Raw genomic sequence first — 16412 nt, 5'->3', positions numbered from 1 at the left:
AAATTGGTCATCAAGGTGAAAATTGTCCCCTACTCAAAACTTCTATGATGGAGGAGGATGCTGCTCAACATCCTAGGCAATCGATAGACACCAATGTTGCTCCAATCCCAACTCATGAGAAGAGTGATTATGGGGATTGGATGTTAGTCAAAAAACCGCCACCTCGTAGGCGTGTTGTGAAGCAGGATAAGGCTCAACCAGGTGGTGTGATGGTGAGGCAAAAGGGGGTGCAAAAGTCCAACCCAAATGGAGGTCAACCCATGGAAGTCAATGGTCAACAAAATAAGTCAACGGGTTCAAGATTTCAAATTTTGGATGATCAAAATTTGGAAAATTCGGATTTGGTAACTGACAATGCAAATAATTTGGAGGAGAATAATATTATTTCAAGGGAAGGATTTGTGGAAACAATCAATTTGGGAGATATTTCACAAAAAGATAATTTTCTAGTTAAAAATACTCCCTTTAACTTAGGAAAAGATTCTCAAATCTCCACCCCTACTGGCCAATTTTTAGGGAGTTCAAAAAAATGGCAGGAAGTTTGGAAAATTAATCCTACCAAATCAAAATCTATCCTAAAAGATAGCACTAATTCGATTCAATCTTTGACTCCTATTATGCCATTAGGAAAGGAACCAGCTGGCAAAGAAAACGAGAAGACCTTTTCCCAAGCTATCCCCGAAGCAAACTCCCCATTGAACATAATTGACCTCAGTAAGCAATCCCAAGCCACCCATGTCTCAGCCACTTTCAACCATGTTGAACATGTTCCTGAATCTAGTGACCTTGAAAATCCCCCCGGAGAAAGTAATTTGTGCAAGTCATCCGATGGAGGACCCTTACTTGGGAGTGGCAGACCCCCTGACTCACAAGTTAGAGATGGAGATACACTCATGGTCGGCATCGAGGGAGATGAGACCAGAGCTAATGGTGACACTTATGTTACCAACTGAAGTAAGAGATGCTCTACGCTTGCTATCGAATGCCTATCAGTCGAATTTTCCCAACTCACCTGATCTTATGAATAGCACACATCATCTTAATGTGGATTCCTATCCCATCACGTGCATGGTATGGAACGTTCAAGGGGCTGGCAGCAAAGAATTTGTCTCAGTTCTCAAAGAGGTAATCAGAATTCATAAGCCTATTGTTTTAGCTTTGGTTGAAACCCATATGGGTGGTGACCATGCTCAACATATTGCCACTGTCTTAGGATATAGTGGTCATTCTCGTGTTGATGCTCAGGGTTTTAGCGGAGGGATTTGGGTGTACTGGAAACCCGAGTTAGTCAAGGTTGACTTAATAGACAGGAGCAATCAATATATCAATGTGATGATAACTAAGCGTGGGGAAGTACCTTGGTATTTTTCTGCCATCTATGCCAGCCCCGATCCATCCAAGAGAAAAGATTTATGGAGGGACCTTTCAAATTTTGCTCGAAATAACAATAAGTCTTGGCTTTTGGCTGGTGATTTTAATGAGACTCGTTTCGATTGGGAGCGAAGTTCAAGCAGTGCAGACACTTCAAGGAGAAGCCGTCAGTTTAATCATTGGGTCCAAGACAATCAGTTAGTTGAAGTTGAATTCTCAGGGCCTTCACATACTTGGGCTCGGGGTAATTTTGTTGACACACGAAGAAGTGCTAGATTGGATAGGGCTCTTTGTTTGAGTGAATGGAGTCTTCAATTTGGTAAGGCTCGAGTTAAGCACCTACCTGCGCTTCACTCGGACCACTGTCCCCTGCTTATTAGTCCGAATGGTTTCGCCCCAATGGACTCTATGGACCGGTCCCTTCCGGTTTCAAGCCGCATGGCTCACTCATGAAAGTTTCTCTGATTTCCTGAAGGAAAAATGGGATTCCTCTGCTCCACTAGTTCCCCTGCTTCACTCACTGTCAAACGAATTGCAAGAATGGAACAAAAATATTTTTCATAATATTTTCAGAGAGAAACGAACCCTGATGGCTCGCATTAATGGAATTCAGACAACTCTTTCCCGTGAAAGAAATTCGGGGCTGATCAAACTGGAAGCAAGGCTGCGCAAGGAGTTGGATTTGGTCTTACAACAAGAGGAACTTCTTTGGTATCAAAAAGCTCGTGTCAACTGGTTACAACATGGAGACCAAAATACAACCTTTTTCCATCTAAGTACAGTGGTTCGGAGATGGAAAAACAAAATTGTTGCAATCAAGGATGATGCGGATCAATGGGTGCATGACAAAGAGGAGGTAAAAAATTTAGTAGTGTCTTACTTTGCTAAATTATTTACTGATGAGGGTGGTGAAGGGGATTATAATATTCCTTCAGGTGTTTGTAATGAGTTCTCGAACGAAGACTGGATGAAATTAAACCGACCCTACACTAAGTGTGATATTAAGTATGTGGTCAAGAATATGGGTTCTCTCAAAGCCCCCGGACCTGACGGTTTTCAAGCCCTTTTTTATCAAAAAAATTGGGACTTGGTGGCTCCAAATGTAACGAGTTTAGCTTTAGCAGCTTTGCAAGGTAAAGGGCTGCCCCATTCTTTAAACGAAACCTTCCTAGTTCTACTGCCAAAAATCGATAGCCCGGAGCTTCCATCTCAATTTCGGCCTATCGGATTATGCAATGTTACTTACAAAATCATCACTAAGGCTATAGTGAATCGCATAAAATTGGTTCTCCCAAAAATCATAGCACAATCTCAAGCTAGTTTCGTCCCCGGAAGGCAAATCACCGATAACATAGTCATCGTTCAAGAGGTTCTCCATACGATGAAAAGAAAACAAGGGGGAAAAAGCTACATGACCATCAAGATCGACTTCGAAAAAGCTTATGATCGACTTAAATGGGACTTTATTCGGGATACACTTGTGGAAATGAATTTTCCCTTGCTTATGATCGAAGTGATTATGGAATGCGTATCCTCTCCTACCATGAGACTTCTTTGGAACGGAGAGAAGACAAATTCCTTTGCTCCTACTAGAGGTATTCGTCAAGGCGATCCGCTCTCCCCCTACCTCTTTGTACTTTGTATGGAACGACTTAATCAAGTCATTGAAGCAGCCATTGTTAATGGGTCTTGGAAACCGATTTATGCTAGTAGAGGTGGTCCGATGCTTTCCAATCTATTTTTTGCGGATGACCTTATTATTTTCGGTGAAGCTTCCATTGAACAAGCCAATGTGATCTCGGATTGTTTATACAGATTTTGCTGCGCTTCTGGTCAGAAAGTAAGTTTACAAAAATCCCGAGTGTTTTTTTCCCGCAATATCAATCATGAGTTGCAATCTGAAATCAGTAGTGCCCTTGGGATGGAGGTGACAGATGACCTCGGTCTTTACCTAGGCATGCCAACTCTGACTAGCAGGGTAACAAGGGAGACATACACACATTTATGTGAGAAGGTGGATCGTAGATTAACTGGGTGGAAATCCAAATACCTCTCCTTGGCGGGAAGAATCACTCTAGCAAAGTCTACCCTTACTACGCTAGCAAACTATTCTATGCAAACAGCAAAGTTTCCCCGTACTATTTGTGATGAGATCGATAAAAAGGCAAGAAGGTTCGTATGGGGTGGGAATGAAGAGAAAAGCAAAATTCACCTTTTTATCTTGGGAGACCCTTCAACTCCCTAATCATAAAGGGGGAATTGGCATTCGTTCAGCTAGGCAATCTAATTCTGCTTTCTTGACCAAGTTGGGATGGAGAGTGTTAAAAGAGCCAACTTCTCTTTGGTCTAGGGTGCTTCGATCGAAGTATTGTAAGGGGAGGTGTGACATCGACATGTTTATTCCCACTAATAACATGTCTAATGTTTGGCGTGGAATCACAGAGAATGCAACTTGGATCAAGAAAGGATCGAGTGTGGCAATTGGAAATGGTGGAGCTACTCTTTTCTGGGACCATTGCTGGGCCACTTCGACTCCTTTGCGTGAAGCTTGCACTGCTGCTATACCTGCTGCCATAAAGGGAGCTACAATAGGTGACTTATGGGATCAAGGGGTGGGCTGGAAATGGGATTGCTTTGCTCATCTTCTGCCAGAATTTGAATTGAAGTGTATAGCCTCCCATAGCCTAGCTGAAGACCCTGATGCTTGTGATGTGCTCTATTGGAGAGGTTCAAAATCTGGCGGCTTCTCAACAAAATATGTGTATCAAATAATGCAAGACCATGACAATATTCCTACTAACCCCAAATGGGATTTAGCTTGGAAAGCTCCAGTTTCTCAAAGAATCCGCACCTTCCTCTGGTTATGTCTCCATGACCGTGTGCTTTGTAATGCTAACAAGCACAAAAGACACTTGATAGAAGACCCTTCTTGTCTCCGCTGCTCAATCCATACAGATGAAACCATTCTCCATCTTTTAAGGGACTGTCCAATTGCAAGAAAAATCTGGCAAAATGTAGGGGGTGCTGCTTTCTATCCCTCCTTTTTCTCTGGTGACCTCAATGCTTGGTTGGTGCGCAATTTGGAAGCAGATGGGCTGATTTTTTCTGAAAAATGGCCAACAGCCTTTGCAACTACCTTATGGTGGCTATGGCGTTGGAGGAACAATGCAATGTTTGGTGGTGGTGAAGCTATTCCTGCAGACACAGGTTCCTTTTTAAAATGCAAGATTGAAGAAACTTGGAGGGTACTGTCAGAAACGAGCATCAACACTCATCAAGTTTCTGCCGCTCGAAGTCAGAAAAGGGAAATTTTGATTAAATGGTTAGCTCCTCCAACTGATTGGTTTGCCTTGAACACAGATGGGGCTGCCAAGGGTGCTCCTGGCCTTGCTGGAGGAGGCGGAGTGCTACGTGATTGCACAGGCAGGTATGTGAAGAGTTTTGCAGCCAATTTTGGGATATGCTCTGCCTACAAAGCAGAGCTGCTAGCTGCTGAATTGGGATTGAAAATGGCAAGGTCCCTGGGAATTTCCAAGCTAGTTCTACAGATGGATAACTACTCTTGTGTTGAAGCATTGAAGGAACAAGCACTCTTCGAGGGTGAATGTGTTCACATTTTGAAAAACTGTCGTAGATTAATTTTTTCGTTTGGTTGTACTTTTCAGATTTTATTTTGTTTTAGAGAAGGTAATAGGGTGGCGGATGGGCTTGCTAATCTGGGTGTTCGTCTTGAAGAAGGTGTGGTTTATTTCGATTCGCCTCCGATCGAAATAAACGCTCTTCTAAGGGAGGATATCATAGGTGTGGCCTTGCCACGGTTTGTTATGTAATCTCTTTTTCGTTTATAATAAGGGCTTGGCCCACTTTTGCATCAAAAAAAAAAAAAAACATTCATACTTTAATTATCTATCTTTATAGCTAACAATTTATTGACAGCTAATAATTATTTGCGCAACTAACAACTACTACCACACTTAATAGCTACCTCCACAATTATGTTTTGTTGAACACACCCTTAATAATTATAAAAAGTTGGGATGATTTTGTTATATGTTTATAACTATAAATTTTAATTTTACCACTTTTGATTTTAGTTAGTTTTGATTTTACCATCTTTTAGGGGTCTTTTTATAATGTTTTTACCATCTGTTGCTTTCTAAAAGTTTTATGTCTACCACTACATAACGGATTTTGGTCAAACTTTCATCTGTCCAAGTGGGGTCTATGGACTTGAAGACATTTACTATTCTTCCTGTTATATATATATATATATATATATATATATATATATATATATATATATATATATATATATATATATATATATATATATTTGGGAGTTCTAAAAATTATCTAAAACAATTTTATTTTAAAGATAGCAAATTAATAATACGCTATAATATAATATTAAAGGCAGTACAAAATAAATTTGACAGCGACAATTTTTTTTCATACCCTCTTGTAGTAATCTTTTGACTTTGTGCACAAAAAAGACCATAAGTTAAATTTGTTTCCTTTAAGAATAAAAAGCATTATTTTGTGACTACATCATGATCACATTCATGAATGTAGAAAATAATTCTTTTTCAAGGATATTTTTCCAGCTATATATTGCTAGTTAATTAGCAAATTACAAGTTATAATCTTTGATTTTTTGTAATCTTCCTGCTTCCACCAATAGTATCTGTCTGACAGAATGGAGACATTCATATTAATGGAAATAGTAACCTAATTGACTTGGTCAAACCATATAAATATTCAAATTAATAATGTATTTTTTTAAAATAAAAAAAAATATTTATATGGTTGGTGCAACGATTCTATGCAGTTGACATTACGTCATTACCAGTATATTAATCATTGCCATCATATTAATCCAAAATAAATTCTTCTTTGAGTCTTTTCTATTAACAAAAATGATTCTTATATGAAGTTTGTTGCAGAAATGTAGATTTAAGTAAAGGCCTAAAAAGTATTGTTTACTTGTAGTCAAAAGCACACTACAACAAAAATAATAAGAATTTTGATAATTGGTCCCAGGTTTGTTTCCACACTATTGAAAAGGGAGTTTAGAGAAGTTTAGTTTAATATGCGATAAGAATTCTTTAGATACGTTAAGTTCACTGTAAATAAGTTTAATTTACCGTAGCAAGGTCTATTCAATTTCAGCTCACAACTATACTATTTATAATCTAATAAATTCATAACAGTGTTAGTAAGTCAGGGTCAATAAATTCAAATAGGTAAAGAATAGAGGTGAATAAAACACTACATGTAGTCTTAAAAGGGATGTGATTTAAGAAGGTAAACCTATTATATATAAAAAACACTAAATGTAGATTACATCCTAAGGTTCTATGAAGTGTAGACTCGGGCTATATATGTTATCTTCACCTTATTTGAGATAACGTGGTATGGAAAGGCATTGTAGCTGAAGATGTAAAGGCATTGTATGTGTCAATCTCATATGCCGTAAGCAAAATAAATATATAAATAAAATCAAATTAAATGATTATTAGACTCAAAAATGTGTTAAAAAAATATGGTAGCTTTCGAGGATAATCTCCACAGCATATTCCCCGCATTCTTCATGCTCGATTCGGGATTCTATGAAGCCTGCAGCCTAAATAAAATCTCAATTAATTATGAGTATTAAACTATTAAATTATACTAATAATATACGTATATTCTTGGTTCATTGCATCAACCAATAATTAAATAAAATCTTGGACCTACCTAATATTTATTTTCTAAAGTTTTCTATATATTTGGAAGTTTAATGTTGAATCATTACTAGAACTTTTCAGGGGGAATAAACAAAATTGACATAATATAACAACATTATTAGGCACTTAATATTTTTTTTTTGTAACATAAGGCACTTAAAATAAGTATGGTAGGACAATTTTATAAGTAATAATAATTTTATTTTCTTGCATAAAAAAATAATAATTTTATTTTCCACCTCAATACAATGCGGCGTAATAATCTCACATAAAGCCAAAAATTTTAACTAGCTATTAAGTATTACATGAAATTTTCAAAAGTGAGATGGTTTCAAAATGTCGTCTTATGTTAAGGCATGTATATTTAATTTGCAAAATTATAACTAGAAAAGTTGGACTACGTAATTACAAGATTTATTAATGTTACATCTCAAAATCAATTGTCCATTAATGATACTTTGATTAAGTAGTTTATTGAAATCAACTAGGTGAATAATTTTTATCTCGATCATTATCTTACACTAACTATTGTTGCATACTTGCATGTAATTTTTTTTTTTTTTTTATGCAAAACGCAATGCATGTTAATATCTAGAGCAATTCTGGTTACATACCCAATATATGTGAGCATCAAACATATTGGGGTACTTTAAAGAGATAGTTGGCAGAAGAGAGAGCTCGAAAGAGGTCATTGGGGTTTGTAAGAATAATCTAGAATATTCTAATGGTATGTTTTTGTGTGATACAATCATACAATGAAGATATTTAGTACCATTGAAAAATTGTTGACACTATTAGACCATAGAGTAGTATGTATCATTTACGGAGTACATATTTAATTGAACTATTAGAAATTTAGAACAATATATGTGTCAATAGACGGCTTAATGTTACTATATTTTTACTAGTTAGCAAACTGCATATTATCCAATAAGGAAAGACTGTGAGTATAACTAAATAGTAAAAATTCATTTTACTAGTTATTTACTAATCTACTTTCTCATAATCAATATCAATATATATAAATAACATAATACTAAAATTAGTCAAGTGTAAAAAACATCAACTTTAATGCTAAACTACTTTCTCATAATCAAAAGAAAAACTAGTTTGATTTTTATTTTACTTGCAACAATTTGACTTTTACACTATTGATATGTGTCATTTTGACTAGTTTAATTTGATTATATAGTCAAGTGAGTTTTTGCTAGATAAGAATATTTTTTGTAAGTTATTATTAAATTAAAACTGCGTTATATTAAGGAAATTTGGCTTTTGCTACCTGTTAAACACATCAACTTCACTTTTGCTACCTATGAAAACTTTTATTTTATTTTACTACCTATCAAATTCCGTTTTTTAAATTTTGCTACCAGTTAACGGAATCTGTTAATAATTCCGTTAGTGAGATCCAGCCACCCTCATTACCACCTTTCGACCACCACTCCCTCCTTAGCCACCCTAAATGTCTCCCCGTCGGCCACAAAAAAATAAAATAAAATAAATAACCAGCCACCCCTTCCCTCCCTCCTGCCGGCGGCAGGCACCCACCCCCTCCCTTTCCCCCACCCTACGCAGCCCCCCTTCCTTTTCCCCGACGTTCTCGCTGCCCCGACCCTCTCCCCATCTTCTGCCTTACTAACCACCACGCACCTGACCACCAGCCACCCCGCAACACCAATTGCAACAGACGCAGCGAACTCCAGCCACCATTGACGCAGCGAACTCCAGCCACCATTGACACAGCGAACTCCAGCCACCATTGAAGCAGCGAACTCCAGCCACCATTGACGCAGCGAACTCCAGCCACCATTGAAGCAGCGAACTCCAGCCAATCGACCCCCACCCCCACCCCAAACCAAAACCACCCAAAACGAAACCCTAAATTCGTTTTGGGGTGCTGGTTTAGGGTTAGGGAAGGCCGAAAACGGTAGGCGAAGGGGAGGGGGGTCGATTTTGGTGGGGGAACGGAGCTTGGGGGGCGGATTCCGGTGGGGGGAAGGGGAAAGAGGGGTGGTTTTGGTTTGGGGAGGGGGTCGGGGTAGCGAGAACGTCGGGGAAAGGGAGGGGGTTACGTAGGGTGGGGGAAAGGGAGGGGGGTGGGTTCGCGCCAGCGCCGGCCGAAGCTCTGGGCGCCGGCCGTCGGCAGGGGGGAGGGAAAGGGTGGCAGTTGAGGGGAGAGGTAGCTGTTTTTTTTTTTTTTTTTTTTTTTTTTTTTTTTTTTTAATTTTTAAGTTTTTAAATTTTTAATTTATTATTATTTTTTTAAAAATAAAAAATAAACTTAATGGAACCCTAACTGATTTCGTTAACAGGTAGCAAAATTTTAAAAAAGGGCATATGTTAGGTAGTAAAATAAAATAAAAGTTTTCATAGGTAGCAAAAATGAAGTTGATGTGTTTAACAGGTAGCAAAAGTCAAAATTTCCTTATATTAATTTATTAGAAAAACTTTGCGTGACACGAGAATTAATCTAGTATATGCGTTAATTTGTGGCAAACACTAATTTCTTTACATCATACTTTTGCAAATATTGTAAAAATCAGGGATGTATGACGCACTATTTTCACTTATCTAAACTTATCCGACTTTAACGAAACTTAACTAGAACTTGTCTGAACTTATTTTAGTTGTAATTTGAACTTGGATATATAACCCTTATCAGAACTTATTTTTCCTGAACTAAACTTATATGAACTTATTTTATATGAACTGAACTTATCTTAATTTAACTGAACTTATTTGAACATATTAAACCTGAAATAACTGAAAATAAGTTGAACAGAACAAACTCTAAATAAGATACAAAAGGTATCCACTCGTATTGAATTGTGCTGCCTTATCCCGGTGATTTTTTTTTTTTTTTTTTTTTTTTTTTTTTTTTTTGGCGGGAAAAGTCAAGCTACTACATTGATCAAGGGACGAAGAGTACATTATTACATAGGAGGAAATCTATGCAGGACGATTATGCATGCATTTACCTATATTTACGGGTGAATACCGTTCCAGACCGAGCCTGAACCGAATTGAACCTGGATCTGTTTACGCGGACCGGCAATGGACCTGAATCTGCCGGTCCGGGTCCAATTTGGTCCAAACCGGACCGGTTCAGGTCCGGGGTATTTTATGTATAGTGGGACATTGGGGTGAACACCAAACCGGATTGGACCGGGTTACCTAGACCGGCAACGAACCTGAATCTGCCGGTCCGGTTCAGGTCCAGTTTCTGGTCCGAGATATTTTATGTACACCCCTACCTATACTTGTTCAATACTCCGTACCAAGCAACACTATATTTTCAAATGTTTTTATAGCATTATGAAAAAGTGAAAAACATTAACATAACAAAAAGGATTAGTTAATATCAATTTTGAATGTTTAACATAATATAATAATATTTCTATCATATTAAAGGTATAAATTAAGCATTATATAGCTTTTATTCAAAATTATAAACTATAAAACCCGTTCAATTCAAGATTGGTTTTTTTAAGAAGCTTTGGACCAAACTGAATCGAATTGAAGATCCTTTTTATTTTTTTAATTTCTCGACCCGAAGACTAGACCAAAATAATTAGTCCAGTTCAAGGTGGGTGATTTGGTTTGATTAGGTCCATACCGGTTTTTATTTATTTATCATTATTTTTTTAAGACCCCCAAATTTTAGGTTAATTGGAAACTCAAAATTAAGAACACTTCCTTTCCCTATTCCCTTTAGACAGACAATCCCTTGCCTTAACTTACTAAAAGAAGAAGAGCTAAGGGGAAAAAAAAAAAAGTCAACTTATTTTCTCATAGGGTTCCATCCATCCATTACCTTAAAATTCTTTTAAAGTGGGATATTTAGAAGTCAACTACATTTTATGTGAAACTGATACATTTTATTAAACTTAAGATGCGATTCTCTACATTTTTGAAATCGGTTAACATAAATTATTGCAAGTCTTCCTTCCCTAATTAAAACTGTTTTTCAAGCACTAATATATAAAGGAAACGAATCATAAGACCAATTAGACCATTTATAATTAAAGCCCCAAATTAAAGCTTTTGCACATCCTTGAGCCAAAATCCCAAATCTTAATATTATTTGTGATATATCATAATTCATAAATGTCCATTTCATAAAAGTCAAACGGCCCCTATTGCATTATTACGTGCCCCTATCTTTCCTCATTTCGTCTCTAAACAAAACTTGTTCATTGTTGCATTTTTTGTAAATAAATAACAAGAGTGAACTCTTAAAAGGGTCACCAAATATAGCAGCCATCCTTGTATAGGCAAAGAGATAAGCGCCGATGACCACCATCGCGGTGGCTGTAGACATCGGTGGTAACGGTGGAGGCAATGGAAGCAAACGCGCCGTTAAATGGGCCGTCGAAAATCTCTTGTCTCAAGCTGATCACTTTGTTCTAGTTCATGTCATGCCTACCATCACCCACATCCCAACTCCATGTAATGCCTCTCTCCCTCTTATGAAAATATGAAATCAACATATTTTTATTTATTTTATCTTAATCTACCATTATTATTACTTAAATTATTATTTAGAAAGAAAAAAAAAAAATTGGATTTATGAGGTTGATGGGTTTACGTCAACGTGATCCAAACTAATTTTTGTACCAAAATTTAATCACATTTTTTTTAGCTATGCATGAAATTTTGTAGATCATTTGAGGATTTTTATACAAAACCAAAATATCGTTAAAATCCTTATTATATTGACTATTTCTTGTCATTTGTTGCTATTCTCAAACTTGGCTTTTGAAGTTTTGACATGTAAAACTAAATATTGTAATTTGCATATTTGCAATCGGTGCATTTTCATACTTTGTACTCATAGCTTTTCATATGTATGAAAAGTTGGTTGAAGACTATAGAGCATTTCCTCTTTTTTTTTTTCTTTTTTTCAAAATAATGTTTTGTCCTCTTTGGTATGTTTTGACAATTTTTTTTTTTTTTTTTTTTTTTTAATTTTTGGTGATTTTCTTTCTCCCCGCATCACATACATTGACATGTCGTACTTCATAGGGGGCATTGTTGTAATTGACATTATCGAACTTTTTTTTTTTTGCATTTAAAACACTCTGTCCCGTTTTATTTGCTACATCAAGTTAAATTACAAAAAAAAAAAAAAAAAAAAAAAAAAACCCACAAGACTCATGAGATAAGGGAAAATGAGTGGGTGAATGCCAGTTCAAATTTAGAGAAAAAGTAAAGATAAAAACTTATTGCTTGTATGAAATTGTGGTAAATATGTTTAAAAAAAAAAATATGTGGTAAATAAGGAAAAAAAAAAAACTCAAAAGAAAAATGCCGCTAATAAAAAGGGACAGACAGAGTACTCTAAAATTCTAGAAAAGCTATGGGTTGGTTGGATTCTTCATTCTTGTACAATACATTTGGAAATACTTGAAAAAATATAGAAGATTTCTTAACTCTTGCTGATTATTTTACCTCATATTTCAGCCGGAAATAGTATCCCAATCACTGAGTTAGACACAAAAGTTGTGGCAAAATATATGGAGGATGTTAGAGAAAAATCTCAAGCAGTGTTCCTACAATACAGAAGACTTTATAAACCAGGCGAGGTAGTGTTTCCTAGCTTAGTCTCCTTCCGATGTCTGTATTATTTCTAAACGAAGGAAGTAGATAATACTGTCAAACTCATATTCCATCATCGTAGTAAATGCGAAGTTGTAACATATCCATTAGCGTAACACTGTCAAACTCGTATCTTTCAGATGCAGTTTGAGACTTTGCTGATAGAGTATGACAATATTGCTGCTGGACTTGTCGACTATATAATGAAGGCGGATGTCAGAAGCTTAGTTCTGGGATCTGAATCACTAAATCGCTTTTGGAGGTAAATATGGCTTCAGAACTAATTAGTTATCTTAGCTCATATTACACTCGTTATTGATCAAATGGTTACTACTCAGGTCCAGAGTTATAGAATTTCGATGCAATTTTACTGTCATCAACGTCTGAGTTACATAATGCATTAAAATGCTGATACTCCTTTCTGTATGTTCTTTAAGCTAACAATTTCGAGCATTTTGATTGCCAGGAGGATAAAAGGCCATGGAATACCACAACTTGTGCTAAAAAATGCACCTGATACCTGTGATATATTTGTTGTATCCAAACGAAGAGTGAAGACTAAAGTTGCTAGTTCAATGACTACAAACGGTATATGTTTACTTCTTTTTTTTTTTTATGAAAATACTAGGGTGATCTTGTTGCATCTGATAGACTGTTATCCTTCAGCCGTAAATTTAACTGAAATCAGACTGTGTCTACAGATACTGGTGGCAATAAATTACCTATAGTGGTGACGACAGGGCAGACACCTCTACACTCTTCCTCTTCAGTTGAGGCTAGTACAGGATACTCACAATCAGAATTTAGTCAATCAATCTCTTTAACAGATGTACGTCGAGGGGCTAACAGTAATGATATCAATGCTCGAAGCAATACTAGTCATAGCTCCACGACTTCTGCCTACACGGATGCTTCCTCAGTCGGACAAATGTCCACTTCTGATACTCTTGTGTCTTATGAGCAGGTGTGTTTTTGTTGTGATTCTTCTCGGGATAGTTGTTACTCGTCTTTCTTCTACAGTCTTTTTGTTCACCAGATTGTTCTGCACTGCTCTCATACTGTATATTTTTACTGTCAATTTGTTGCAGTTTGACTTGCATAATGATGTAGAGCAACTGCGATTAGAGTTACAAACTACCCTGGCTTTGTATAATCGAGCATGTGAAGATCTAGTCCATGCTCAAAAGAAGGTAGGAGTCTGAATTTTGACACAACAATTGCATACTTCTTCCATCGTTTATTTAACTTTGGACTTCTATATTACACGGAGACTAAACCGTGTTAATAAGCTGGAAGACTTAGAAGTTAGTACTGCACTCATCAGGGGAAATTGATTATGTGCTTAAATTTGCAGGTACGAATTCTTTCCTCCGAATGTGTTGTGGAAGCAGAGAAGATAAATGCTGCTACAGAACGAGAAGAAACTATGAAGAAAATTGCTGAGCAAGAAAAAATGAAGCTGTTGCGAGCTGAAAAAGATGCCCAAGCTGCTAAAAATTTGCTAGCCAAAGAATCTTATGAAAGGCAGATAGCAGAACTCAATGCTTTGAAAGAATTCAAAGAAAGACAAAAAATCGTTGAGGCGCTCATTTCAAATGAAAGGAGAATAAGAAGGTACACACCAGATGAAATTAGAGTGGCTACAGAAGACTTTTCGGAGAAAAAGATTATTGGTGAAGGCGGATATGGTAAAGTTTACAAAGGTACTCTTGATCACACACCGGTTGCAATAAAGGTGCTTGAACATGATGCAACTGACAAGAAGGAAGAGTTTCTCAGAGAGGTATGTCTCCACTTTTGTTTCGCCCCATATTACAGAAGACGAGAGAAAATAACCCCCTTATAAGCTTCTTTTGGGTTTGTAAAAGGTCAAATTTTCCACCTTCATAGATTGCACAAACCCGTTTTGATATCTTCTCAAAAACTTTAAATTTTCAAATGTGTTTGCATAAACTCCTTTCTATATACTGATTGCCTTTACAAAGTCTCATGATGTTCTGAATAATCTTCTGCAGATCAGAATTTTGAGCCAACTATGCCATCCAAACATTGTGTTACTACTTGGAGTGTGTTCTGAAATGGGCTGTCTTGTGTACGAGTACATGGAAAACGGAAGCTTAGAAGAACTTATTTTCCGCCAAAAAGGAAGAGCACCTCTTCCTTGGTTTGCTAGATTCCGTATAGCCTTTGAAATTGCTTGTGGCCTTGCATTCTTACACCGCAGAAAACCTGAACCTATTGTGCACCGTGATCTGAAACCAGGGAATATCCTGTTAGGAAGAAACTATGTGACTAAAATCAGTGATGTTGGGTTAGCCAAACTTGTATCTGATAACATTCCAGATTCGGTTACTATGTTTGGAAACTCCTTGCTTGCCGGAACTTTATACTATATTGATCCAGAATATCAAAGAACTGGTACTGTCAGACCAAAATCAGACCTGTATTCTTTTGGGATAATACTTCTTCAGTTATTAACAGCTCGAAGTCCAAATGGGCTTTTATTGGTCATGGAGAATGCGATTGCTAGTGGTTCTTTGCCTTACATACTAGATGATTCCATTAAGGACTGGCCACTTGCAGAGGTAGAGGAATTGACTAAGCTTGCATTAGAGTGTTGTAAGCTCAGATGCAGAGATAGACCAGACCTTGAAACAGTTGTCCTTCCGGTTCTGAGGAAACTTGCTGATGTTGCTGATGCCAGTATGAAAGTCGAACGAAACAGCATTTTTGCACCCAGTCACTACTTCTGCCCTATTCTTCATGTAAGTTTCATTCTCCGAATTCCCTTTTTTTCTGGTTGATATAAAAGCTCTGATGAATGCTAGATACTTGGCAAAAAAATTTAGAAACCTCTGCACGAAAGCACCCCTAAGTGGGGCTTCGCTGCTAAGATACCCCTAAATATTTCTGTATTCTCAACAGCATCCATTGACAAGAGCAACGAGCTGTCGAGCTGATAACTGATAGAGCAACATTTTCAAGCTCAAGCACTTTAACAAAACAGCTATATACTCCGTATTAGATCATCATTGAGCCTTCTATGTCATGTTGCAGGAAATTATGGATGATCCACATGTTGCAGCAGACGGATTTACATATGAGCGTAGAGCAATAGAAGCATGGCTCGAAAGGCATGACATTTCTCCTGTGACTAAGCAAAAAATGACTCATTTTAATCTTACTCCCAACATGACCCTGCTTACCGCCATAAAAGAGTGGAAATCTCGTTTAGCTTCTACACATCCCTGATGAAGAAGGTGAACCCATCAAAGACTGTATAGCTTCACACAGATTTGAATTTTATTCTTTCGGTTTCCTTTTCTACCATCAACTTTTTTTTTTTTTAACTTTCATCCTCATTTATACACATACCTTAATGTATATATGAGTAGCTGGTTGAACCGCAATAGTAGTTGAATCACATAATTCGGAGAAAAATCTCCATGTCCAGCTGCTCTTCTTACAGAACTTTTAATGAGTGTATATACTCTGTACATTTACAAGTATTGAACAAGTTTAAAGCAATCACTTGACTTATGCTTCGATTTTATTTCATAACACTAAGTCCTTGCACTATGAAAAGAAAGCATTTGTAGAGAGTAACTAGTTAAATATAACTTCAGCAGTTGCATTATTTTATCTTAATTACAAACAGTTTAAGAATTCAGACTATCATGAACTGTAAGTAGAGTTTATGTTTACCTGACCATT

General features: G+C 36.8%; 2 protein-coding genes across 2 annotated transcripts; both read left to right on the top strand.

Annotated features, from left to right (window-relative positions):
- The first annotated feature begins 1068 nt into the window (after window positions 1-1068).
- On the top strand, window positions 1069-1824 carry LOC145577766 (uncharacterized). The gene has a single exon (XM_081635216.1). It carries the CDS (start codon window positions 1069-1071, stop codon window positions 1822-1824), a length of 756 nt encoding a protein of 251 aa, XP_081491342.1.
- Window positions 1825-11392: 9568 nt separating this feature from the next.
- Window positions 11393-16238, top strand: LOC145578885 (U-box domain-containing protein 34-like). Its single transcript, XM_081636183.1, has 9 exons — window positions 11393-11549; window positions 12564-12685; window positions 12839-12960; window positions 13165-13327; window positions 13387-13662; window positions 13787-13888; window positions 14053-14481; window positions 14714-15463; window positions 15756-16238. The coding sequence occupies exons 1-9, from the start codon at window positions 11393-11395 to the stop codon at window positions 15948-15950; spliced, it is 2316 nt and encodes a 771-aa protein (XP_081492309.1). The 3' UTR covers window positions 15951-16238.
- Window positions 16239-16412: the final 174 nt, after the last annotated feature.

The sequence above is a fragment of the Chenopodium album genome, chromosome 14 (genome assembly GCF_948465745.1).
Source record: "Chenopodium album chromosome 14, dcCheAlbu1.1, whole genome shotgun sequence".
In the NCBI taxonomy this organism is placed as follows: Eukaryota; Viridiplantae; Streptophyta; class Magnoliopsida; order Caryophyllales; family Amaranthaceae; genus Chenopodium; species Chenopodium album.
This window is presented reverse-complemented; position numbering and strand designations above follow the sequence as displayed.

Bases quoted from the DNA above. Each gene is read 5' to 3' on its own strand.
- LOC145577766 (XM_081635216.1), top strand. From the start codon at position 1,069: ATGGTATGGAACGTTCAAGGGGCTGGCAGCAAAGAATTTGTCTCAGTT.
- LOC145578885 (XM_081636183.1), top strand. From the start codon at position 11,393: ATGACCACCATCGCGGTGGCTGTAGACATCGGTGGTAACGGTGGAGGC. The intron at 12,686-12,838 runs GTAGTGTTTCCT...CGTATCTTTCAG, and splicing joins GACTTTATAAACCAGGCGAG to ATGCAGTTTGAGACTTTGCT. The intron at 12,961-13,164 runs GTAAATATGGCT...TTTGATTGCCAG, and splicing joins TCACTAAATCGCTTTTGGAG to GAGGATAAAAGGCCATGGAA.